Source organism: Mus caroli, chromosome 7, assembly GCF_900094665.2.
Source record: "Mus caroli chromosome 7, CAROLI_EIJ_v1.1, whole genome shotgun sequence".
Taxonomy (NCBI): Eukaryota; Metazoa; Chordata; class Mammalia; order Rodentia; family Muridae; genus Mus; species Mus caroli.
In genome coordinates, this window is record NC_034576.1 from 51,890,670 (window position 1) to 51,916,486 (window position 25,817).

Here is a 25,817-nt window from a genome sequence, read left to right on the forward strand (position 1 = left end):
CATCCAGTACATTTTCTCTTGGTAGCTTTGACGGGAAAGTTTGAAAGTTTACTGAGTTCGTATTCCTTAGCGTATACTCATTAAGTGACTGATGCCTCTTTTGTACCTGAAGAAGTGACAAATTTAAATGTTCTCCTAATCACAGATCTCTATGGTAAACCTACTTTTCTAACGGCAGTGAATTTGAGGTTCTCTGCTATTGCTGACTGCTCTGAAGACACTGATAGAGCCGGTACATAATGGGAGTCTATGATAGGATGAGGTCAGATACATGCCTGCTTAAGTGAGACATGCTTAGTGTTTAATTGTACAGCACTTAATATTGGCTAAGGTTAAGTAGACAGGATTTTTAAAATATTAATCACTAAATAAAACAGCAACATGAAAAAATCTTTCTTATCTCCTGTATTACTATCTAAATTGCATCATGGCTACAGTAAGCATTTTTAAGGACTATCTTTCTTGTTTCTTTGATCTTTCTTGTTAATAACTAGACTAGAACTCTGAGAGATCCCTTAGTTCTTTAGAGCACGTGCTGGTTAACGATACACTAATCTTAAAACTTCTCTTTGCAATGTCTTCTTGTATCTTCATCCTTACTAATGCCTTGTGATATTGTTACTGTTTTGAGACAGGCCAGAACCAACTGGATTTCTTTTAAAGTTTAATCCCTCTCTCAGTGTTGTTGATAAAACACATCAGAACACTCCTCTTCACTGGGCAGTTGCAGCAGGAAATGTCAGTGCAGTTGATAAGCTTTTGGAAGCTGGTTCTAGCCTGGACATCCGAAATGCTAAGGTATGACCTGGTATTCTTTTCTTCACTTCTTTGTATCTTCAGTTAAAAGATGGGTATGTAATACACTGGTAGCGAGGTCCTAGAAGATAAATATTAACAATAGTAACTACTCTCAGCATAAACATGTTGACTCTATGATTCTGGTGAAAGGTGTTTTAAACCTGTAATATATTTTAAAAATATGTTATTATAATTTATTTTTTTAGGGAGAAACACCTCTTGATATGGCTCTACAAAGTAAAAACCAGCTCATTAGTCACATGCTAAGAACAGAGGCCAAGATGAGAACCAACAAACAGTTTCGGCTTTGGCGATGGCTGCACAAATGCGAGGTATTGTGTGTAAAGAAGTTGTTAGCCTTTGTCTTTAGGGCAGCAGAGAAGGCTAGAGATTAAACTTTGTGCTGCAGAGGATCTGCTCATAGCATCTTTCCTATGCATCGCACTGCCCAAAGTAAGAAATAGGGCATTTCACTGGTTGTTCAACGTTAATTTCTGAGGTAGATGGCAATAAACTATATGTTACCTGGTGGATATTTGCAAATTGACTTAAGGAATGAATTGAAGTGTAGAATAGGTTTGATTGTTAGAGTGGTACCTACTTGAGAACAGTTCAGCATCTAGTAGACGTTTGCAATGTGAGGTATCAAAACTGGCCTTCTGCCCTGCCAGCCTGTGACTGAGCCTCCTCATCTCCTTAGGTAGCTCTTCCTTCCTACCTGTCTGTCATGGTTGTGCTGTCAGTCATCCCATTTATCCATGCTGGTGTCCTGCCTGGTCTTACTGTCACTATATCTCTGGAACCTGACCTCATCACTTCACAAATGCCATGTTAGTCCAGCCCCATTAGTCTTCATGTAGATTTATTTTCCTATTGAAAAATCACATTTTTTAAAACTTTGCAATTCCTCACTATAGTGTTCCAAATTTAAAGTGAGCTAAACAGTTGAAAAGAAAAGAAAAGTTTAGGAACTTTAGCTTTCTCTCCTAAATGGCTAAGAAAACGAAGCCATAGCTGTGTGAATATAATTCACATTGACAAAATGGGTATTTGGTTGATTAATGCTTTTGTTCTCAAATACAATAGTGTCTTTTCAAGTCATATTAATAGTTATACTTTCAGAATAATTCTGATTAGCAGTTGCAAGATTTTTACATAAAAATTCACGAGTGCTGTACTTAATTGTCAGTTGGGGTAAAGTAGGGAGAGGACTCCCCAACTTCTTTGAATTCAGTATGCCAAGATTCTGTCCTAGACCTTCCTTTCTACCTACTAGTTAGTTCCCTAAGAGGCAACTGCATCTTGCCATCCCCCAGATTTCTCTCTTCAGCGTAGATCATCTAGATTGCTAAACTCAGTCACCTATTCAACTCAGCCAATCCGTGTCTGATAGACACTGCAGTATAGCACATCAGGAAGTGTCCTGTAGGCACCTGCAGATGGCGCAATAGAACCAGAACTCCTGTTCTCTTCCTTCCCACCTTCACTCATCTTCACATCTCAAGAGAAGCACTCCAAATGCTCCTGCCTTTCATTTATAGATAGAATTTGACACACACACACACACACACACACACACACACACACACACACATCTCCAATGCCATGTTAGTACAACAGATGAGTACTTGAAAATGTAAGTCATATTTACCTCAAATTCCCAGATATCTTCCCATTCTTCTGGTGTAAAAGCTAAATCCTGACAGCTGCCTGCTGTCTTAGTTAGGGTTTCTATTGCTGTAATAAAACACCATAGCCAAAAGCAACTTGAGGTGGGGGAAGTTTATTGTTGTAACTTACACTTCACAGTCCTTCCTCAAAAGAAGTCTGGGAAGGAAATCAGGGTAGGAAAGTGGAAGTAGGGACTGATGCAGAGTCCGTGTGGGAGTGCTGCTTTTTTCCCTTGTCCACCTTACCTGCTCAGCTTCCTTTCCTGTGACATACTGGACCTCCTACCCAGGTTGGGTACCTCCCACAGTGGTCTGGGCCCTCCCACATCAATCATCCATTCTAAAAATGCCCCACCTGCCAATTTAGTGAGGACTTTTTTTCAATTTCGGTTCCGTCTTCCCAGATAACCAAGTTGTGTCAAGTTGACCTAGAACTAGCTAGCACACCTGCTAAGCTCCACATGGTCCAGCTTTTTATGTCCTTTAACATTTCTGCTTGTCTTCTCAGCTGGAATTTCAGCTTCATGAAAGAAAGCCTTTCAGTTCATTATCTCCCGTGGGTAGAATAGCACCTCACACAGTAAATAAATAGTGTGGTTCGTGTAGAAGACTGTTATATCCAAGATTTACAGTTATTTCTCTGTTCTGAAACTATTTTGTGATTATATTATAGATTCTAAATTTATTTTTACATCAGTAAGTTAGAACTGGAAACATTTTGAAGACTTGATGCCATTTGAAATTATCTCCTTCCAGATACATGAGTAAAAGTGGAGGAAAATAAGGCAGAGAGCACTTTTCCTCCTTGCTATTTCAAAAACCTAGCTTGCTTTATAGAGACTTATACACAAGGCACCAAAATGCTTGTAGAGCCCAGTACCACTACCCGTGGCCTGTTGGCTCCGGGTTTCATTCCTTTAACATTGTCAAAGCAAGCTGAAGCACTGGCAACCTAGAGAAATATTTTAGTCTTTGACCCCCCTGAGTCCCAAGACCCCTCCTTTGTTTCCTGCTTCTCTGAAACCTTTCCCAGGTTTTCAGCCTGGCTTTCCCATCATTCTTTCTTAGTTACATTTGGGAATCCTTTGTTCTTAATTTTGACTGCTTGTGTTGTCGGAGATCCTGCTTCTTTCTGCCTTCATAATCTTGAGGAAGGTCCTCATTTACTGCTTTCCCACCTCTGTGCAGATTACTCTCAAGACTTGCAAAACGCTAGGCCCATTGTGCAGACTGCCTCCTGGATCTGCCATCTGGTGTCCATAGCCATTCACAGTTCCACATGTTCCAAACCATGCTCAGAGGCCCCTTCAGAACTATTTCTCTGGTATTCTTAGCGAGGGCTCATACTAGCTGGGGCTCAAGGTGCAGTTACTATAAGCCTTCAGTTTAGTCTGGATTGTATTGATTTTGGTATTCCCTTTAATTGCTTTGTTCGTGGTGATGTAGAATACTAACTAAAAGAAAATATTTTTATTACCACTTTCCTTTTAAGAATGCCATTTTTGAGGGAAAAAACAATGCAAAATATTAGGCAAAATTTGTAAGATTGTCTCTGTTATATAAATCAATCATTTTTTAAATTTGACAGCAATATGAAGAAAATTTATTAGTTCCATTAAGTTGTACTGTACTTACAAAGTAGTTCTTCTACTGAACTAGCTATTGTTATGAGTGCAATCAAAAGTTCTAAAACTCTAATTTCTCAATAGCTCTTCCTGCTGCTGATACTCTCTATGATCACCCTGTGGGCTGTTGGATACATCCTGGACTTCAATTCAGATTCTTGGCTTTTAAAAGGATGTCTTCTAGTAGCATTGTTTTTTCTGACATCTTTGTTTCCAAGGTGTGTATATTAGTATTTCAAGGCTGATTATTGCATTCCCAATGTAACTATCTACTTCTGTTCTCTATCAGCTGGAATTTCAAATTGACGTTAAGCATAAATATTACTGAACCATGTGACAGCATCGTCAGGGTGCTAGGGAGGAAGGGTTTGGTGGCATAGCTTTGGGCTGAAAGCCAGTTGTTCAACCCAGTAGTGTGGTTGAACCGACAATTGATGGAAAGTAAATAATGTGGGCCACACATTACATCATTCAGTTTGTCAGCAATGGACAGAGTTCTCTAACAATTTTATATCTTGAAGCATTTACCCATTTTTTCACAATTTTCTTCCTCATCTATCTCTAAGTTCATTTTACACTAGTTATTTTTCTACTTGACTGTTTTTAGGTAAAGCAGCCTGATTATAATGAGGGGAGGTAATGAAACTGTAAATACATTGTAGTTTTCTTTAAAGCTAACACACACAGAAATGTGCATGATTATACTGATGAATCATATGACCTGGATCCAGGTTTAGCCTTTATACATACCAGTCTGATCTCAGACAAGCTGTTCTTTCTCTCTGTGCCTCAGTTTCTTCATCTGTAAGCGAGGATAATGGCAATAATGGCCAGTTCATGGCTAATGCGTGTAAATGCTTAGAACAGTATCTGGTGCATGGTCTGTACTTGTAATCAATCCTGTCATAGTGCAGTCTCTTCCCTGCCTGATCGACAAGGTGTCAGCTCCGCATGAGTGTAGGTGTCATCCTTGAGTCCCTTGCATCCTTGGTTTTCCCCTTACCTTCGCTCCCAACATTTATCCTGCCAAGCCTCCTACCTGGTCTCCTGCCTTCATTCCTATAGTGTACCCACATAGCGCTCAGGCAGATCAATTTCTGCATCATTTTCTTGTTAAGCTTCTTGATCCAGACTGCTACGTGACACCTGTCACAAATAGCAAGCTCTTATAGCTTGGGAATTCATTGAACTATTTAATTAGACCAAGTGCCCTCCTTTTCCCTGGAAAGTCTTAGTTCAGACATGGAGTTTGCACAGACAGACTCCATTTTTTCCTATTGTAGCATGTACCTGGTGCCAAGTTGAAGTCCTTGGTTCTTCTTAGATATGTTTTTATCTTAATTATGGCTGTGGTCCTCATGGCATTTTTTTTCTTTGAACTAAACAATTTAAATGTTCCTGTCATAGGTACCAGTTGCCAACCCTTGCTTCCTCTCCACTCTTTTTTAAAATCCACCACTAGCCGACAGGAGCCTGACATAGCTGTCTCCTGTGAGGCTCTGCCAGTGCCTGACAAATACAGAAGTGGATACTCACAATCATCCATTGGACGGAGCACAAGGTCCCCAATGAAGGAGCTAGAGAAAGTACCCAAGGAGCTGAAGGGCTCTGAAGCCCCATAGGAGGAACATCAATATGAACTAACAAGTACCTCCAGAGCTCCTAAACCACCAATCAAAGAAAACACATGGTGGAACTTGTGGCTCTAGCTGTATATGTAGCAGAGGATGGCCTAGTTGGTCATCAGTGGGAGGAGAGACCCTAGGTCCTGTGAAAATTATATGCCCCAATATAGGAGAATGCCAGGTCCAGGAATGGGAGTGGGTGGGTTGGGGAGCAGGGCGAGGGGGGAAAGGGTAGGGGATTTTTCGGAGGGGAAACTAGGAAAGGGGATAACATTTGAAATGTAAATAAAGAAAATATCTAATTAAAAAAAAGATATATCTGGGTAAACTATATTTGTTTCTAAGGTGACTATATTGAGTTTGATATGGAAGGCATTTCTGTGTTTTACTTTTGAAACTGTAGTACTGACCTTTTGAACAGTTATGCAGATCATCAGGCTGCTTGTTGTAGCAGTAAGGCTGTTAGTGTGTGGTGACTACTGCCCTTTTAGCTGTTGTGTCTGCCTCTGACGCCAGCTCAGAGTCAGAGTGCTCAGGCTCTGTACACCTGCTGTGTCATAAACAGAAACTTGCTTACAGGTGAAGGTGAATTTCTATTTACATTTTTATGTTTTGGTATATTTAAAAATTATATGAAAAATATGATATGATTTATCACAATAGAAATATAAACTATTCATTGAAAATGTATTGTTTCTATGAATGAAATAGTTATGAGTAGCTTAGAGGAACTGGAATGTGTACTTTTGGAAGGTTATTGTACAGTTTTCTCATGTGCAAGAATAAACTGACAGTCGGGGAAGAAAGCTGCTGCTGGTGTAACTGTCATTGTTGTTGGAGAATTAGAATAATTAACATGAACCATACCAGTGCCTTACTTCACTAACATGCTCTACCCTTTTCTTTACAGGTTTTTGGTTGGCTATAAGAACCTTGTGTACTTACCGACAGTCTTTCTGCTAAGTTCCATTTTTTGGATATTTATGACTTGGTTCATCTTATTCTTTCCTGATATCCTTTAAGCTTAGATGAAATGCATATCTTGTTTTACTTTCAAAAATCATTAATGCCAACTGGGCATGGTGGCACATACCTTTAATCCCAGCACTCAGGAGGCAGAGGCAGGCAGATCTCCGGGAGTTCTAAGCCAGCCTGGACTACAAAGCGAGTCCAGGATAGCCAGGAATGGTTACACTGAGAAACCCTATCTCCAAAAACCAAAACACAGCAAAATATTATTTCCATTTGTAACAGCATACACATGTCCAGTCTTCATCTCTTTCCAGACTTCCTTCTTTGTCCTTGCTATGAAGCCGTTGTAACACTCCTTTGCTTATATGACAGGAAGAAATGTGATGGGGAAGAAGTGTGCTTCTTAGCTTATTGCCTTACTTTCTATGTTCTGCGTCAACGGTATTTCTGAAAAGAAGAGGGTGCTTATCGAGGAAATACATAGGAGAGACGTAAGGATCTTTCCCATAGGAACAAAGAGGATGGCATATGAGTTTTCAGAGTGCACATATCTATAGCCATTGTACCTGTTTTTGCTTTAATACTGTTTAGCTGTTTAATTCTAACCTTTGTTTCTAATATGGGTTATTTTCCTTTAACCTAAATGAAAGCATAAGTAGTATAGATATCACTGGGCTTAAAAGAAAATATCTCTAACCTTTGTCCTGTAATTACTGATTTGGTGGTTGTTTTAATTAACACTAGCTTTCTTATTACCACTGAAGACTACCACAGTTCCTATCAGATCATTTATAGGTGACTCAGTTTTCATAGAAGCTAGGACAGGGGGCATTGTATTGAAAAGGGATGATTGATATTTTTATGTCACTGAACAGATTTTGAAATTATAGGTAAATATAAGCAACTTCAGTTATTCTAGATTTTATACGTCAGATTATTTTGATTTTGCAGAATCAAAAATTAACAAGACATAAAATCCCATCATTTATTAACCTCATTTGCAGAAATTCTCACTTGACTGTAAACTAGGAACTGCTTGGTACTTGTAAAGGTGTATTTATTATGTTAGGAAAATTGATTTTCATAGCTAGATAGAATCTTAAGTGTCAGGAGGAACTCATATGCTAGAGTGAAGGCATGCAAGCCAGTAGATGGCACACCTCACTCAAGGCTAGTGTTTTCCAGGCTGAGTGTTACATGCTGCTAGAACTGCCCTGTGGATCAGCTGCTGTTTTGCCTGTAAAGACAGAGCCCAAATATTTAGACTTGCCTTTCTGAGGCTGCCAATTAGGATTGGCCCTGGGCTTCTTCTGTCCCAGTGATCTCTTATGGGAAAAGGGTCAAGAACACTCTGAAAGCATGTTGTCTTGGTTCTAAATTTCAGGACCTTTTTCTTATTTCGTTGTTGCAGATGAGATCTCACTTTGTGGTGCTGGCTACCCTGGAACTTACTGTTTTGGCCAAGCTGGCCTCAAATTCACTAAGATTCAGATAACTCTCCTGAGTGTTAGAATTACAGGCATGTACTACTGCTCCCAGTGTAAAGGCTGGCTTTCCTCCCTGTCAGGGATTTGAACCCAAGGCTCTCACAAGATAGGCAGGGATAATCACTAACAAAGATGACCTTTTCTTTATGTTAATGTGCCATTGGGCAAGTTACTTAACTTCACCAAGTCTGTTTTTCCGTCAGTTGGGGGCAATAGTACCAAACTCTTGAGGAAGCTGCAAGAGTTACTATGCTATGATGTATAAAGAGCTGTATACAGTCCTCACTCCATCATCGCTATTTATAAATGATACCTCATGTTTTAGGGACAACTCAGTGATTGTTTTCTTTAGGTTCTTTCATGTGTGCAATAAGTAATGTATTTGGATTATATGAGAAGGACTGGATGAAAGAAATGAGCCTTAGTAATGACTACAATTAAGATTTGGTAAGAAATGATGAGCCACTGAGTGCTTCCTTTATGGTCCTGCTATACTTAAGTCTAAGTGCTAGATAGGTAGGTGTAAATCCCTATATGATTTCAGAGTCAGCTATAGATAGGACTTAGTTTTTAGGTCAAATAGCAAATAATCTAAGGAGCTTGCTATGCTGATACACACCTGTGATTCCAGCACTTGGGAGATGAGGTAGGAGAATGGAAAGCTTGAGGCTAACCTGGGCTCCACGATGAGTTCAAGTCCAGCACAAACTCCTAGGTCTCATACTTACACCAGAAAAGGAACAAAAGAGGGAAGAGAGTTGGTGTGACTCATGACTGAGCTTTCAAGAAAGCTGTCCGACTCTAATTTAGTAGTAGTACAGGAACGTGCGTGTCCACACAAAGCAGCTCACACTAGCCTAGAATTCCCTCTGTACCCCAAGTTGTCAACTCAAAAGCCTACTGCCTTAGCCTTCCAGGTGTTGACATTCAGCTCAAAGTTCAGTTTCCAACTTTGAGTAGTAAGAGTTGAGCATCTGTTTTATGGCCTCTGAAGTTAGTAGAAGGTAGCTCAGTAACACCTTGTAAGGCAATACTTACTGTGCTGAGCCAATAGTATTTACATTGGGTAAAGTCAGACTTACTACTTTCTCATTGACTTATTACTACACACTCATTTCTTCTCTGGAGCAAAATGGTACTTTGTAATTTTTAAAAACATTTTAAAGTGGACAGTTTTTAATCCTTATAACCTTTTTCAGTATCAATCTACTCATATTAACAGCTTTTCCCAAATAGGATATAATGTGCAAGGAGGGCAGGGTTTTTTTTTATGTATTAGTATTTTCTTTTACTTACTCACTTTATATCCCACTCACTGCCCCCTCCCACGGTCTTTCCCTCCATCCCCCCTTCTCTTCTCCCTGCCTGGGTATCCCCTTACCCAGGCACATCAAGTCTCTGTGAGGCTAGGTCCGTCCTCTCCCACTCAGGCCAGACAAGGCAGCCCAGCTAGAAGAACATATCCCATATACAGGCAACCACTTTTGGGATAGCTCTGCACCCAACCCCCACTCCAGTTCTGAACCCACATAAAGCCCAAGCTGCACATCTGCTACATATACTGGGAGAGGCCTAGGTCCAGCCCCTGTCTGTTCTTTGGTTGGTAGTTCAGACTCTTGAGAACTCCAAGAGTCCAGGTTGATCTTCCTTCTTTATTAGTATTTTCTTTTACTTACTCACTTTACATCCCACTCACTTCCCCTCCCAGCCTCCCCCTCCCACATCCTTTCCCTCCATCCCTCTTCCCCTTCTCGCTGCATGGGTATCCCCCTACCCAGGCACATCAAGGCAGTAATCTTTCCTCCTATTAGAGGCCATCTTCCTCCTATCCTTCCATAAAAGTCCCCAAGCTCCATCCACTGTTTGGCTGTGGTTATCTGCATCTGTCTTTAAGTCAGCTGCTGGGTGGAGCCTCTCAGAGGACATCCTTGCTAGACTCCTTTCTGCAAGCATAATAGACATTATATCTAAACCCTAGATAGGAAACAGAAGAAGATGGACTGCCAGTGTTTCACACCATGGTGCAAGTTTGGTACCTGTGAGGAAAAGGTCAGAAGAATTTGCTATCTTAATAGAAAAGGTTCAGAAATGTAGACATGTCCATAATGGTATGGTCTCATTTTCCCCAGCATGGTCTGCTTTATCCCCACCTCACTTTACTCATTGTCATAACACACACACACACACACACACACACCAGCCCCTGCATTTCTTATAGATAGGATAAATTGTGGGTGGGTTGGTTTCCCTATCACTCCATTGGAGTTCCTGCCTGGGTACAGGCGGTGACCTTTCCAGTTTCCATATCCCCAGTGCTGTGAATCACAGCTAAAGTCACTCCCATTGATTCTTGGGTACCTCCCATATCCCAGGTCTCTGTCTCTTCCTGGAGATGCCCCCTACCTCCTCAGCCCTGTCAATTGCAGATTTCCATTCATTTTCATCGCCATCTGGCCATCAGGAGGACAATTTCTAATTTAGAACAGTTACAAGGGCAGGTTACTAAACTCTAGTAAGAAACTCGTATAAGCATTTATCTACTTTACAGGGAAAATGCATTGAAATCTCAGACCCAAGTGCATTTCTTTGAAGTGTCTTGTGAAAAAGAACAGAGAATGTGTTTCTGGATGGTCTGAGGACAGCCACAGTTACACCTTAAGAAGTTATCTTTGGAAGGCTTGGATGTTTTTTCAGTTTTCAGAATGGTTGCTGGTTTTCTTTAGTACTTAAAATGGGCTTCAACAATGACGAAGCATTAGTTACTGACTAACCAGGAGCAGATTCTGTCGGATTAGAAAATGGAAGAGGGACACTTTGGGTGGTGTGTGTAAATAGGGAAGTCAGGGGCGGGATGCAGGAGAGAGAGGTTCATGGAGACGATGATGCTTCATGGGGATGCTTGCTTCGCACATGATGCTTTTCTCAGTAGAGGTCGGCTGTGTTCCTTAACGTGCCTTTAACATGCAGCAGGTAGCCCTTTCTATTTTGCTTTTATTTTCAGCATCATGGCCTTTCTCTATTTTTTCTACAAGACTTGGGCAACTGATCCAGGCTTCACTAAGGCTTCGGAGGAAGAGAGGAAAGTGGTGAGTCTTTTTCTGTTGTGTTTTTCTGAGAGATGCAGCCATGCTGGCCTTTGTCTGCTACTTAATAGGTACAACATAAAATGTGGGCAGATTAGATCATCAAAATGAGATTTCTGCGGTTACACTTTGTCATTTGTATACAAGTCTTTTTAGAAACACCTATTTTCTGTAAAAAGTGATCCTTCATCAAACTTTATTACACTTGAGTTTTATTAGACTTGTCAGATCTCCCTCTTCATTACAATTTTAGTCTTGAATGCCTGCCTGCATGTCCAAGTGATGAGAATGTACCTTATCAGGTTCCTGCTTCCTAATAGCTGAGGGGGGTACCCCCTTTTCTTCCTCATGTGTGAAATTGCCAGAGACATGGCCTCTTTGCATCTGTTTCTAGAGTTTAGAAGTTAGGGAGAACCTTGTCTTCCACCACCGAAGGCCTGTCCTGGAAGGCCGAGCAAGCGAGCGAGGCCTGTGCTTGCGGCTTTCCGTTTGGGTGCTTATCCTTCATGAGTGGGGTGTGTGTCTGTCTGTCTGTGTGTCTGTTTGTATCTATGTTTCTTTCTTTGCCCAGCAAGCTGTAACTGCCATTTGTGAGAAGGTGGTAAAGGGGCATGGAAGGATAATCTCTAGCAGTCAGACTTCTTGGCCACTGCCTAACAGAACACCTTGAAAAGTTACATTGTTTCAAGAATGGAGTGACGTGGCTAGGAGTATTCCACGTTGCTATTCTGGCTACTTGCGAAGCTGGAGGTGGATAAAAGCTGTGCAAATGGCATATGACTGTGGATAGATAGCACTGCCCAGTTAAATGCACCCTAAGGCCAGGTGTTTGTCTTTCAGAATATCGTCACCCTCGCAGAGACTGGCTCTCTGGACTTCAGAACATTTTGCACATCATGTCTTGTGAGTCTCTTTTGTTAATACTTTGTTTTTCATAGTAAGGGCAAATTCTTAGTAGCATTGGTTACATAAGCATTTATTCAATCCTCATGGCATGTGAATGCACTTTCCTTTTTACCTGGTTCTAATTTTGTATTTCTGTCAGACCAGTTTTCCACTATGAGCATGTAAGAGAACATGAATACTCACAAAGCTCTCTGTGCCTAATCTCTGTAACCTATCCATAGTGCTTTTCATTTGCCTTTCCTGACAAGAAGTGGATGTCAGAATTCTGCAAGTCAGAAGCACCTTAGCATCTTAAAACTACATAACTGAAATCTCTTACTTTGCAGTTGAGTTGAGGCTTAGAAGGGAGTGAATGATTAGAAGAACCTGAAGTGGAACTGTGATTTCCATTTTCTTATTCCAGTGCTGATGCCGAATGTGGCACTGCCTGAGTTTTCCTTAGCCAGTATGAACAGTCTCTGAAATCAGAGCTCTCTTAGTGAGGCTCATTCCTGTCACGTACAGAAATACATATTAGTAAGGCCTTCCAGAGCTTCTCAGTGACTGAATCATCTATTTAGGATTATTTGTGCCCGTCTTCTATGACGTAAGATTAAAGTTTTGCTATGATTTGTTGCTGCCAAAGACCATTTTTGCTTAGGCCTCTCTTAATTGCCCTCAGATAAGGAAGCCTTTAAGATCACTCCATTGCCACGTGTGCAACTCCTGTGTGGCTCGCTTTGATCAGCACTGCTTTTGGACTGGACGCTGCATAGGTGAGAGACTTAACTTTTTACTTAACCTCTGTGGTGAAATTAAGCACATGTAGTTATGAATGTGGTGCAGAAAGAAATAGAAACCCGTCCAAGGTCTCCATTCTGTAGCTCTTCAAGAATCTTTACAATAAAGACTTGGGAAGTAACTAACATTGTTAATGACAGTTATTGTCAGTTGTGTAGTATTTTGGAGATTATGAAATATTTTCATGTGTGGTCTCTGATTTGATCGTTAGGACACACCTGTGAGGCTGTTATTACTGTCTGCATTTCAGAGCAAAGGTGTAAATGATTGAGATCATCTTTGTCATATTAGTTCTCCACGCCAAATGTCACACTCTCTCCTTAGGTTGTAGCTTGACTTTCTTACTTCTCTTTCCACCTGCCTCCTTAAGTGCTCAGACAGGAGATGAGCCACAGTTAATCTGTGATTGTCTTCACTAAGGGTTTGCTTTGTACCCCTGGGGAGCCTGAGGCGGCAGATCAGGGAGAGTCCTGTGATACAGTCGGATGGTCTCTTTTCTTCTGGGGATGGGATCCCAATCTTTCTGTCATAAAGATTAAATGATTGATACTCTACCAGTTAAATTGAATGACAGCAGGGGAACCGTCATAAGGGGCCCAACTACTGTGTGTTTATCAAATTATATTTGACAGTGTTTCCGTCTCCATAGTCCTATTTGATTGACACACGCCTATGAAGTGACAGAGGTCTGATCTCTTCTTGCTATTACAAGTGAGACTGTGGGATCAGAGAAACCAAGTGACCTTGCCACAGTAACACAGCGAGTAATCATAAACAAGGGATACTTGTCACAGTGTGTCTTGATGGTACTGAATATTCCTGCTTCTAAGGAAAATGAGACTGATATGGTGGTAACTGAAGATCGTTTATGTTGTTAGCAGCAAAAGGCTCCCACATTCACCACCAAGTGTCTGACATACTGCAGCCTTTCTGTAGGCTGTGGGTTCTCCTCAGCTGTTTCTAGTGTCCACCAAGGATGGTGTGGACTTGCTGCTCCTCACACTTGCTGTTTCTGTTCCCTTTCAAGTTAGTCTTTGATGTCCCTGAACACATTCCATGGGAAGAGACCAGATGTGATTTCGCCTGCTACTTCCCACTAACAGTGTAGGCCAGTCCAAAGCTGGTTCTGCCTAATTAACTTTGCTCTATGCAAACTGTCTTTTTCTAGGTTAGTAGGGAATATTAGTTAACATGGACATCTGACTATCAGAGCTGTCTGCTTGAGTAGTATTCAAAAGCAAAGCAAGCCTTATTTCTGTTTACATAGAAATTTTTTCACAGAAAAGTAGTATTATCTAGGGATTCATCAGGAAAAAAAATGTCAAATGTTTTCTTTCTTTCTGACTCAGGTTTTGGCAACCATCATCATTACATCTTCTTCTTGCTTTCCCTTTCCATGGTATGTGACTGGATCATATATGGATCTTTCGTCTGTAAGTATAAATGCTTCTTATAAGCTTATGCACCCATACCCAGTTCTTTTCCTTGTGAGCCCTTGTCTGTCACATTCTGGCCAGTATGTAAACCATACCTCTAGTGAAAGAATGAAATGGAGGCCTTTAAGCCTCACACTAAGAAACTGTAAGAAGTATAATAAGAGGTAACTCCGCAGTACTTAGAAAGAATACCTGGATAAATCTAAGTGGTCGAATAGAATTGATTATGTCAAGTATAGGCTTACCCTCCTGTGAAGAGAAACAGCTGCCAGGGTGCAAAGCACTTTACCTTAGTGAGTAAAGAAGAGAGGAAAAGAAGGCGCTGGTGGTGGGCAGGTGGGAGGATAGTGGTCATAGTACATTAAAGAGCAAAGCTCTGAGAGTGTAAGCCATTTGAGAAGAATCAAAACCAAGAAACCAGGGAAAGCTGCCACAGTGGAGCAGTTGGGAAGAAAATATTGGCTCACTTGTTCTCCAGTCCAGGAACAGAAATTAACCTTCAGTAGCATTTAGTAAAGGTGCCTAGGTATTACACAGGGCTGTGCTGAGGTGACTGGTGAAGGACAGGGTTTAAACTAACATCTAAAGGATGTTGGTGAACTCTTGAGAATTGTGTAACTATACTCTTCACACCCTGAAGTGGGTGTCCTAGGGGAAGAACCTTAGTGCTGGCATTTATTTATCTAAGTATTTAGAACTTCAGGCTTTTAAGTATTTATGTATTTTGAAGACTGAGAATACTTAGTCATGGACTTGACTACTTGACTTCTGATCTTTCACATCTGGTTACCCCTCTGGTTGTAGCCCCTCATGTCTTAGGTTATTGCTGGGAGCTAAAGTCCTCGGAAACATAGTGTTTTCTTTTTGCCTCTACCTCCCAAACCTTAGCTCTATTGTCCTCTCATGCTGTCTCTTCCTTGTTTAAATGTAGGCATGGGGGTGGGGGGTAGTTTTGTTGTCTTTTATCTATTTTTTGTTTGCAGGGTGGGGGTGAGGTGGGAGGAAGATAATTTGCAGGAATCAGTTCTCTCCTTCCACCATGTAAGCTTCAGGGACCAGACTCGGGTCATCAGGCTTGGCATCCAGCCTTAATTAACAGGCCGGTCACCAGCACTAAGACAGCTCACTGTACACTGTTCCCTGACTTCCCTGTCTACAAGCAGCCACAGTTACAGATTCTATTTTGTTTGGGTTTTCTTGCTTGCAGGTTGCTTTGTACTCTGATATAGTCATAGTGCAGACTTCAGCCACTGCCACACCCTTTTCCTCCTGACATGTTGGATGTTCGTTCTCTAGGAAATGCTTTATGGAACATAACCATGGCCGGCTCAGACAGGCCTAATACAGTCAAAAGTGAGCTTAGTCCTTGTCCAAATCCATAGCAGTCCTGAGCAGTTTGTTTGTTTGTTTGTTTGTTTGTTTGTTTGTTTGTTTTTCGAGACAGGGTTTCTCTGTGTAGCCCTGGCTGTCCTGGAACTCACTCCGTAGACCAAGCTGGCCTCGAACTCAGAAATTAGCCTGCTTCTGCCTCTCAAGTGCTAGGATTAAAGACATGTGCCACCACTGCCCGGCTAGTCCTGAGCATTTTTAACCACCTTAGATTGTCTTATAAGCACAAAAACATTCAAAATCTTAACAGTTTCTCTGACAACTCCCTTCTTAGGCTTGACCATAAAGCCTGTTCTTGGAAGCCTTCTAAGTTGGCCCATGGACCAGCTTGTCTCTTGGACATGACAAGCCAAAAGGAGCCAGACTTCACACCACTCCTCACTAAAAATAATCTTGTTACTTGGTGTCAAGGTCCAGCATAAGACAATGCTGATAAAGACAGCAGCAATTTTCCACCACATTCAATCTTCCCAACTTGTTTTTTTATGACAGACATTTATTTTCTTCCCTTCTTTGTTTTCTCTTTATGGCTTTAACCAGTTTTCATACAATATTTTGTGAGGAGTTACATTGATTCACACTTCTATAGCCCAGCTGAGCATGCTTTGTCACTAATGAAGGTACTAAGTCATTTCTCATTTCTCCAGACAGTAAACAGGAGTTTGTACTCCGTTGCTCTTAACGAGGCCTCATTGGCACCCCTCCTCCTTTGTCTACCGTTCATGTTGTTGTCACTAGAGTCGTGCTGTACACCTCCTCACTGTTAGCTGTTTCTGTCTCAGCACAGCCTCTAGTCACTTCATCTTTTGTCAGGCCTTTTTTTAAAAGTAGAAAGGGGTAAATCAGAAAGTCAGCATCCTACAAGTTACAGGAAGAAAGGTATTAGATCATATCAAGAGAGGGCGTGTAAGTGTCAGAATTACCTGAAGATGAGAATGACTTGTGTGGAATAAGAATTCTCTGTCATGAAAGGAGGTGAATTTGGATGGAAGGGAAGTGGGGAAGAATTGAGAGGGGAAACCATAATAAGGATCTATTATGTGAGAAAAAAATCTCTTTTCAGTAAAGGGGGTAGGTGTGGAGTTCCCTGTCATTGGCCATTGACTGCCTGGGAAGGCTGTATTAGCATGGATTAAATTGTTATTGTTACCTTGCATAAGATAATGTAGATGACCACTTGCAGCCATATCTTTGATACTAGTTGTGAAGTCACTGTTGGTGGTGCTGTTTTCTAAAAAAAAAAAAAACAGGAGGAAGTAGAAATCCATAAGCTAAAAGAAGCTAGCTATTTTCCCCATTCAACAGCTGTTTCTTCCACCTGCTGTGGAAATTATATTCTTGCTTTTTCTTTCTCCCATCAGGTACATAGGATGCCTCTTCCTTTGCTACACTAATGAGAAGCTCTAAAATGTATCATTTGCTTTAATGTCTTGCCCTGATTGTTACTCAGCTCTTGGGGTGCTTTAGGCATATATTCATAAAAGATGGTTTGAATTTAAAAAGGAGAAATAGATATTCAAGACTAAAATGGACAGTCTTGGGCTCGTTTTCTTCCTGTCCCAGGAGATGCTCCTGCTGCCTTGGGGGGATGTCTGAAACTGCTTAAAGATTGTCAGAGAATCATCAAAGAACAAATCTGCAGATTCTCACTTCAGAAATGATCTACCCTTTATGTACAGTCACAGCCCAGGAGCCCCGTGACCTTGAAGATCTGTTTCCTTGTTTCTGCCGCTTCTTACCTGTTTTCTCCTTGCAGCTGCTCTCAGTTCATGGGTCACTCTTAATTGGCATGTAGATTTCCTGGAGGATAAAGTGGGCATTAGTGTTTGAATCTTGCTCTCTATCCTTGTGCTAGACTAATCTGTCTTGTGAAGCCCTTTATCCTGGCCTTTCTTTCTAAGAGGATTATGGCAGGTAGCAGAAGTACACCAAGCCTCGCTCTCCATCAGAGGTTGTGTCCTGAAAAGGCATTTGGATTGAGTATTATGTATTGTGCCACAGTAGTCCCTGTTCATCTGAACATTCAGTGTATATATTTAGTCCATAATGTCCCTAAAAGAGCATAGCTTAGATGTCATCATCTGCAATTGTCAAGCCCTTAAAAATTTCTGGCCAGTGTATTTTACACTGAGTATGCTAAGTGAAGATTTTTCTGGGCCCTTTTTGTTTGTATTCCTTTCCTTATCGACTGCTGGTGGGGTGCCATCACAGCCTCACGACCACTCAGGCCCATTCTCATTGCCAGGAGCTGAGCTGGCATTTAGAAAGCAAACTTCTGAGTTGGATTTCTGCTTTTGTTTTGGTTGTTTTGTTTTACTTTTGAGGCTTAGGTCTTGGGCCAAGAGCATGTGTATGCTAAGGATACTTTCCACCCTGAACTCTCTCCCCATCCCTAAGGTTGAATTTAGATCTATGTTATTGTTGCTCCCTAAATAGAACTATATACTTTTAATCTTCTTGGAGGATATTTTTTTGCCATTGTTAATAATGCTTTCTTTTTTTCCCCACGTGGATTTACAGACTGGTCAAATCATTGTGCCACAACATTCAAGGAAGATGGACTATGGACCTACCTCAATCAGATAGTGGCCTGTTCTCCCTGGGTTCTGTATATCTTCATGCTAGCAGCTTTCCACTTCTCATGGTCAACATTTTTATTAATAAATCAACTCTTTCAGGTATTTCTCATATGGCTCTGAATGACATTTTCAGAGACTAATAGTTGGGTAGAAAGACTTGACTTTAAAATCTGAAGACCAGCGTCCAGTTCCACCTCCAAGGCTCCCTCTGTGAGTCTAGCATGCCATCTCCCACTCTTCATTATTAGTTTCCTTGTCTGTAAGATGAGGACAGTAGTGTCCATCTATTCTCACCGGCAGCTTAAAGGTTAGAATAATAAATTGCTGAGGCTGTCCCTACTTAGGAATGGTCTAATCTGGCCTTTTAGTTTTATGGTACAGAAAAGTGAATTGAGTTGCTCAGAGTCACCCAGCAAGTGGAGACTTGTTCCTTCTAACAGTCCCATTCAGGGGTCTTGTCATCTTATGTTTAAGCTATATAGTGTGTGAAAACATATAAACTGTAAAGTATTAGGCAAATGCAAAGCAGTTATTTTCCTTCAATTCTTCTGATTCTGTTACCTTATATACCACTTAGGTAGATGCAAGAGAGGGGAAGATAAAAGACAGGTCACTAACCAGGGGACAGAGTGAACATGAGTTGAAAAAGTTCATATACCAGGACAATAACAGCCTTGGTTTTCTGTGAAGCTTCCTCCCCTGTCCTGTGTCCCGTTACTATGGTCTGCATGCATGGAATGGGCAACAGTGAGCATTTTTAGCCAGCTATTAATTAATACTGAGGTTTAGACTATTATTCAGCAGAAGCAGAGCAGATCCCACTCATATGGGGGAGTAATGGTAAGCGTGAGAGGACAAGAGAAGGACGTCAGGAAGACTCTGGGGAAAGGAATTAACCCTGACGAAGTCAGCTGCTCAGGTAGCGAGGGAGAGTCAGTGTCATCAGGGAGTGCTCACACAGGTGATACTGTCACAGGGAGTGCTCACACAGGTGATACTGTCACAGGGAGTGCTCACACAGGTGATACTGTCACAGGGAGTGCTCACACAGTTGATACTGTCACAGGGAGTGCTCACACAGTTGATACTGTCACAGGAAGTGCTCACACAGTTGATACTGTCATTTATAAGAACACTTTCCACAACATTTACACATCATGCACTCTTGAGATAGGGAACGAACCATAGTAGTAGCTCTATTTTATGGATACGAAAACAGTGTCTAACAAAAGTCTTGCTAACCAGGGGCCCAGTGATAAGGAGCTATATGAGTTCAGACATCCTTAATAGCTAAGGGGTGCATGGAGTCACAACATCTGAAATGCAAGCTCTCTAGAGGTTAAAGCATGATAATAAGTTCAAGGCCAGTTTGGGCTGCATAGCAAAACCTGTCTGTACTGAGGAAGAAAAATGGACTAAAGGTTTCAGATAATTTTCACAAACAAGAATTGCACAATTGTTTATTTAAGGAATAAAACAATCCAGTTCTTTGAAAACTTTGATTTCCTGAATATTCTGATTTAAGATACTTTTATCTGCATTAGAGCAAACTGAGCAGGCAGGCTGCTGATTAGGAGCAGAGTCTGTGTCCTCACACTGACCTGCTGGTCCCAGCTCTCCTGTCTCTTAGCTCTGCAGCCTTGGAGCACTTGCCTCGCCTCCTGATCCTCAACGTGTGTCTTAGACATTTATCTCAGATCCTCAACACAGTATGAGGAGGGTGGCTAATAACTCCGTTATACAAATTGGATATTGATACTTGGGGTGTTCCAAGGTTTAGATTAGCTAACCCTGTGAACTTCTGTGGTCTATAATGATTTCAGAGTTTCTTAATTACCTTTAGTCCTTACTCTTCAAATTTATGACTTTGGATGTTGTTCCCTTTGGTGTATTAGCCTTTTTAAAGAAAAGCTCAGAACTCAAAATTGTGGTAATTGCACTGATACTACCTGACCCTATTTCAGTTGTTCAACAAATGTGTGTTCTTCTGTTGAAAGCTAAATATGGCCATAAGACATGACAGGAATTAGTGAAAAAATATTTTTATAATTCCGAGTCAATGTGCAGAGTTTTCTTGAGTGTTAATAAAATCCAGACAATAAGTCTAGCCATTATATTTACATGGTAAAATACAGGGTAAGGTTGTGACTCTTTGTCCTCAATGTGATCTTTTGCTGGAAGTCTGAGGGTGAGAATACTAAACAGTTGCCACCATCTTATAATGCACTTTTAAGAATAGTAGAGCTATGATGTTATAATTCTTAATCCATGTTGTAATTCTTGTAATTCCATCTTTTTCAGATTGCATTTCTGGGCCTCACCTCCCATGAGAGAATCAGCCTCTTAAAGCAAAGCAGGCACATGAAACAGACATTGTCTCTCAGGAAAACACCATACAAGTAAGTGAATTCTGATCTGGTCACCAAGTCTGTGGAAGATTCCCAGGTACTGATTTCCTGACCCAGTTCCATTTTCTAACCTATCTCATGGAACTGAGCCTGTTTTTTCTTGGAAGCCTCAAGGTTAGGTTTTAAATGATAAGGTCATATACCCGATGGGGTCATGAATTCAGTCCACTGGACTCAGTGCAAATATAAGTTACTTTGAAGTTTTGCCAGGATGGAGATTCTCCAGTTGAACCAAGTGTCACAAGGTTGTGTCTTGCTGGCAAGGAGTCAGTGTGAGATAGTTAAGCTGGCATGTGTCTGACAAGCCAGCCTCAGGGTTCTCTGTAGAAAGCATCAGGTAGTGTGCTTTGCCAGAACTTCAGCATGGCCTTCTAGCCCCAGAAATTCTTTTATTTCTCTTTGTAATGTGCCCACCTGGGTCAGGGAAAAGCTGCATTTTTAGATTTGGAATATATATCTCCTTAGAACTTTAGCTCTGTAAAACCTGTTCCCAATTTGAAAAATAGAGTGCTTGGTAGGAAGTCTGATCTTGTCATGTGAAAGGACAGGCTTTGAAGCTTATCTCCTGCCACCTACATCAGTGTCTTGGAGGCTGGGCGTATGGCAGAGGTGACGGAGAGCCCTCCAGATTGAGCACTCACTGCGTATCTCATGAGCAGTCTGCTTCAAAGCCTGCTTAGTGTTTGGCGGTTAGACAAAGGAATCAGCGAGGTTTGAGATTACAGTGTGGATTTATAGTGGAGAGAGGAGATGGCTGTGCTCAGGACTGGAGAGTGGTGTAAAGCTGGTGATGCTCACTTCAAACTGGCAGTCATAGTCTGTGTCTTGGTGGTTAAGCTAAAGGGGTGAATATTTGCTTTATTGAAATCTGGAAGCAGGTCAGAGGTGTTCGTGCACGCCTCTAATTCCAACGTTCTTAAAATACAGACGTCTCGTAATAGAGGTAGAAGAGATGTATATCAGGCAGGATCTGATAGAGAAGGGAGGGAGGGCAGGCTGAGGCCTACAGGAACCTCCATGGAGCAGCACAGGTGAGAGTTGAGCCTTATTTGCTAAGGATGAGACCAAGGAACTAAAGACCTTAGAGTCACTTTGAGACTAACCTCCAAATTCCTGTCCAAATCAAGATCTTACTTCTTTGCCCACTTGTTAGCAAATTCAGTAACATTTCTTGAGCTTAACCCTGTGATTGCCAGCATGTCTCCCCACTGTCACTCAGTCAGTTCCACACCTGCAGCCCTCTTCCTGGAAAGACGTTCTCCAGTTAGGTTAGGCCTTTACAGACAGCAGCATGATGCTCATGTAGAGAGAGCCATTCTAACAGCAGATGGTCCAGGGGTACATACACAGTTTGCTGTGTGTAGATTGGCTTTAGCATAAAAGATAGAACATAGGTGTGTGCATTAAAGTTAAATATTCCCTGTGCTGGAGTAAGAACTGTTTCAGGAATTTGATAGAAAAAAAGTGATGCCGAAGACAGTTACGGTTGGAGGCTCTAAAAGAATGTGAATATCAGCTAGATCTTGAGAATCAGCCAGAGATAAGGGTGAGAGAGTGTTCCAGGCTCAAAGTTCACAATCATGGGAAAACAGCTGACATAGGAGTGGGAGGTTTGTTGGTGACATTGAGTCTTGAATACATAAATGAGGAGGTTGGATAGGCTCCTCAGAGCAGAGAGGTATCTTGAAAGGGTTGAGTTTGGAAAGTAAGAGGGTGTGAATGTATAAGGGTTCTACAGACAAGACAGTCTTCAGTGTGTCAGGTAAACTGGGAAGAACTGGGACAGGAGCATGGTTCAGAAGCTTGGGGAAAGGCTCCCTCCCTAGTTATGACTCTAGCGTATGTGAGCTCTCACAGTCAGTGGGAGTAGAAAGAGTAAGGTTAGCAATGGCAGTGACTGGGAGTGAGGAGAAGTGATGCAGAAACATATTGCATTTGTTGACCTGCTGTCAGGGTCTCACAGTAGCAATTCGGGTCCACAGATGGAGCTAGGTTTCAGCTTTAAGGTTCTGGCTGCTCACCTCTTACCTTTCCAGAGGTCCTCTGAGAGTGTAGGTTTGCAGATACTCAGTGAATGCTTATGGTTTGGGTGAACACTTGTCAGGATCAGCGCAAGAGATGCTGAGCTGTCCTGTCTTCTTTTCTTTACAGCCTCGGCTTCACACAGAACCTGGCAGATTTCTTTCAGTGTGGCTGCTTTGGCTTAGTGAAGCCCTGCATCATAGATTGGACATCCCAGTACACCATGGTTTTCCACCCAGCCAAAGAGAAAGTCCTTCGCTCTGTATGAAAAAAGCACCTCAAAATGCACTCTGACCTGTTTTTGTTTATGCTGGTGCTCTGAGAGCTGAAAGTGAAGTGAGATACTCAGCTCACCACAGTCAAAGGATAAGGAATACAGTCTTCAGCAAGAGTGGACCTTCTGTCAGACCTAGAAAGATGGCCTGTTACTGAGCAATCTGGCAAGCATCTTTTAAAAAAATATGAAAATATTTTCCCCAAGAACATGAGTTACTTTTCAAAAAAACCTAATAGTCACTGATTATGGATAAAATAATGTATTTTCAAATACTATATTGGCTTTTTAAAAATAGTACTCTTTAAACTTGTAATTTTTGATAAGTTATTTGTCTTTATTGTATCTATAAATATGTAAAGAATATTTAAATAGATGTATCTGTTTTGCTTTCACACTTAATAAAAACATTTTTTTATACTTGAGACTTAGTCTCTAATGCTTAACATCTTTAGAGTCTTGAAAAGATGGGTGAGAGACATAATGAAGTTAATTATCAGTCGGTCAGTGATTGTAGCTACTGATTCCTGTTCTAGAGCCAATGCTGCATCCACCTAACTCTTGCTGTAGATTGCACAGCTCTCCCAGTTACTTTTCTCACTGATTCCTTCCTTGGGTTCTTGTCATGGGGGAAAGCTAAGTTTCTCCTCATGGCCTGCCCACCCCAGAATGATGCTGTTCTGTGTACCAATGTTACTCTGGGCCACTGGTCAGTTCTTCAAGGATCTCTCCTTCCTCCATATTCTAGGTCTTCACAGATGGAAAGTACATTTCATGTATCTGTGAGTTATTCCACAGTGATTTGTTGAGCTATTGTAATCATGGAGCTTTGTAAAAGGCAGAGGGGAAGCTAACATACATGAAACTGTACTGTAATATAGCAAACATTAGAAGCTGTTCACAGGAATGCAAATAGCACATCAGAATTTAGAGGCCAAGAAGAGCTCAGTGGACACTCTCAAGGGATTGCTTGTGAATGGTACTCTTTACAGAGGACAGGATGGGCACCAAAGCAACAGGAAATAGAATAACATGGTTGTACTGAACTTGGTAAGTCAAGTACCAAATCCAGACACTATTGCGGATGCCAAGAAGTGCATGATGACAGGAGCCTGATATAGCTGTCTCCTGAGAGGCTCTGCCAGAGCCTGACAAATACAGAGGTGGATGCACGCAGCCAACCATTGGACTGAGCATGGGGTCCGCAATGGAGGAGCTAGAGAAAGGACCCAAGGAGCTGAAGGGTTTGCAACCTCAGAAAGAACACTATCAACCAACCAGACCCCGCAGGAACTAAACTACAAACCAAAAAGTACACATGCTGCTCCAGCCACATATGTAGCAGAGGATGGCCTTCAGTGGGTAGAAGAGGCCTTTGGTCCTGTGAAGGTTCAATGCCCCAATGTAGGGGAAAACCAGGGCAGGAAGGCAGGAGTGGCTGAGTGAGTGGGGAACACCCTCATAGAAGCAGGGAGAGGAGAGAAACTGGGAAAAGGGATAACATTTGAAGTGTAAATAAAATATCTAATAAAAAGAAAAAAAGAAGAGATTGTATACTGCTCAGAGGTGGATTCATCTGCTCAGGTATTTGAAAAAAACCAAAAAAACAAACTTTGCAAAGCATTTGACTTGGAGTTGATGGGTGGTAGTTGACCGGGTTAAACCATTAGGTTAAGGAATAAAGATGGAGGGGAGCTCCATTTTACAGGAATTTCAAGCAGAAAGAAGAGCATCAGCAAAGAGCCCACTAAATGGTGGGCAGAGAGCAGGGCGTTAGGACAGATTTAAACTTGAGTGTAGCTGGAAGTTGGTTGAAGCCTAAACTGAAGGACCAGACTGAGGCTAATTTGTGAAGGTCCGTATATAATAGGCTCTTTTATTTACTGGGTGGAATTGCCTCCCCAGAATGTGAAGTCCTCTGGTCTAATCTCTCAGAATATGAGTGTATTTGGAGACAAAGCCTTTAGAGAAGAAATTAGGATTGGATCAGATCATATATCCATATGATATATACACCTTGATTCGCTCTGGTGTCCTAAGGATTAAAAGCCAGCTTTAGGACATAGACAACATTGGCTAGGAAGACCATGTGAAGACAGGAGGTAGCCGGGATAGGCCAAGTAGTAAGACTTAAAAGAAGCCAATCATGGTGACCCTTTGATCATGACCTTTCAGCCTCTAGCACAGGAGAAATGATCTAAATGGTTGAGCCCCCCAGTCTGTTGTACTTTACTACAGCAGCCCTAGTGAACTCATACTTAAACCAAATGAGAATGGAGAGATGTGTTCTAGAAGTACCCTTGAGTCAAAAGCAAAGAGACTTTGGAAAGTTGGGCAAGAAGATAAGAGGCAGGCCAAAGCTAATGGGTGACAGTTTTATCTTCATCTCCTGGACACATACTTGGTGGGGCTGGTGTCTGAACTGCAGCCAAGAAAGAGGGAGTTGCATTGTCCTGCAGTTATGGAACACATGTGACTGACTCCTGGACAGGCTTGGAGTCTATGACAAGCCAAAATAGTGTATGGCTCTTAAAATCCAGAGATCCTTGTCCTACTCATCACATAAGATAAATGGCTGCTTGAGTTTTGTTGTTTGGGTTTGGGTTGGGGCGGGGATGTTGTTTTGTTTTTTGAGACAGGATTTTTTCTTTGTAGCTCTGGCTGTCAGGGGACTCACTCTGTAGACCAGACTCAGAGATTTGTCTGCCTCTGCTTCCCAAGTGCTGTGATTAAAGTCAGGCGCCACCACCCTAACATGACTGC

The 25,817-nt window shown here is 41.6% G+C and overlaps 1 protein-coding gene across 1 annotated transcript in view; it reads left to right on the forward strand.

Annotated features, from left to right (window-relative positions):
* Zdhhc13 (zinc finger DHHC-type containing 13) overlaps nt 1-23,479 on the forward strand; it is a 38,237-nt gene extending 14,758 nt beyond the window's left edge. The window contains exons 7-17 of the mRNA XM_021167827.2: nt 636-798; nt 1,005-1,130; nt 4,178-4,311; nt 6,629-6,729; nt 11,139-11,263; nt 12,101-12,163; nt 12,828-12,921; nt 14,296-14,379; nt 18,292-18,449; nt 20,652-20,749; nt 22,910-23,479. Of these exons, the coding sequence (XP_021023486.1) occupies nt 636-798; nt 1,005-1,130; nt 4,178-4,311; nt 6,629-6,729; nt 11,139-11,263; nt 12,101-12,163; nt 12,828-12,921; nt 14,296-14,379; nt 18,292-18,449; nt 20,652-20,749; nt 22,910-23,048 (1,285 nt within the window). The 3' untranslated portion in view covers nt 23,049-23,479. The remainder of the gene's footprint in view (nt 1-635; nt 799-1,004; nt 1,131-4,177; nt 4,312-6,628; nt 6,730-11,138; nt 11,264-12,100; nt 12,164-12,827; nt 12,922-14,295; nt 14,380-18,291; nt 18,450-20,651; nt 20,750-22,909) is intronic.
* Nucleotides 23,480-25,817: the final 2,338 nt, after the last annotated feature.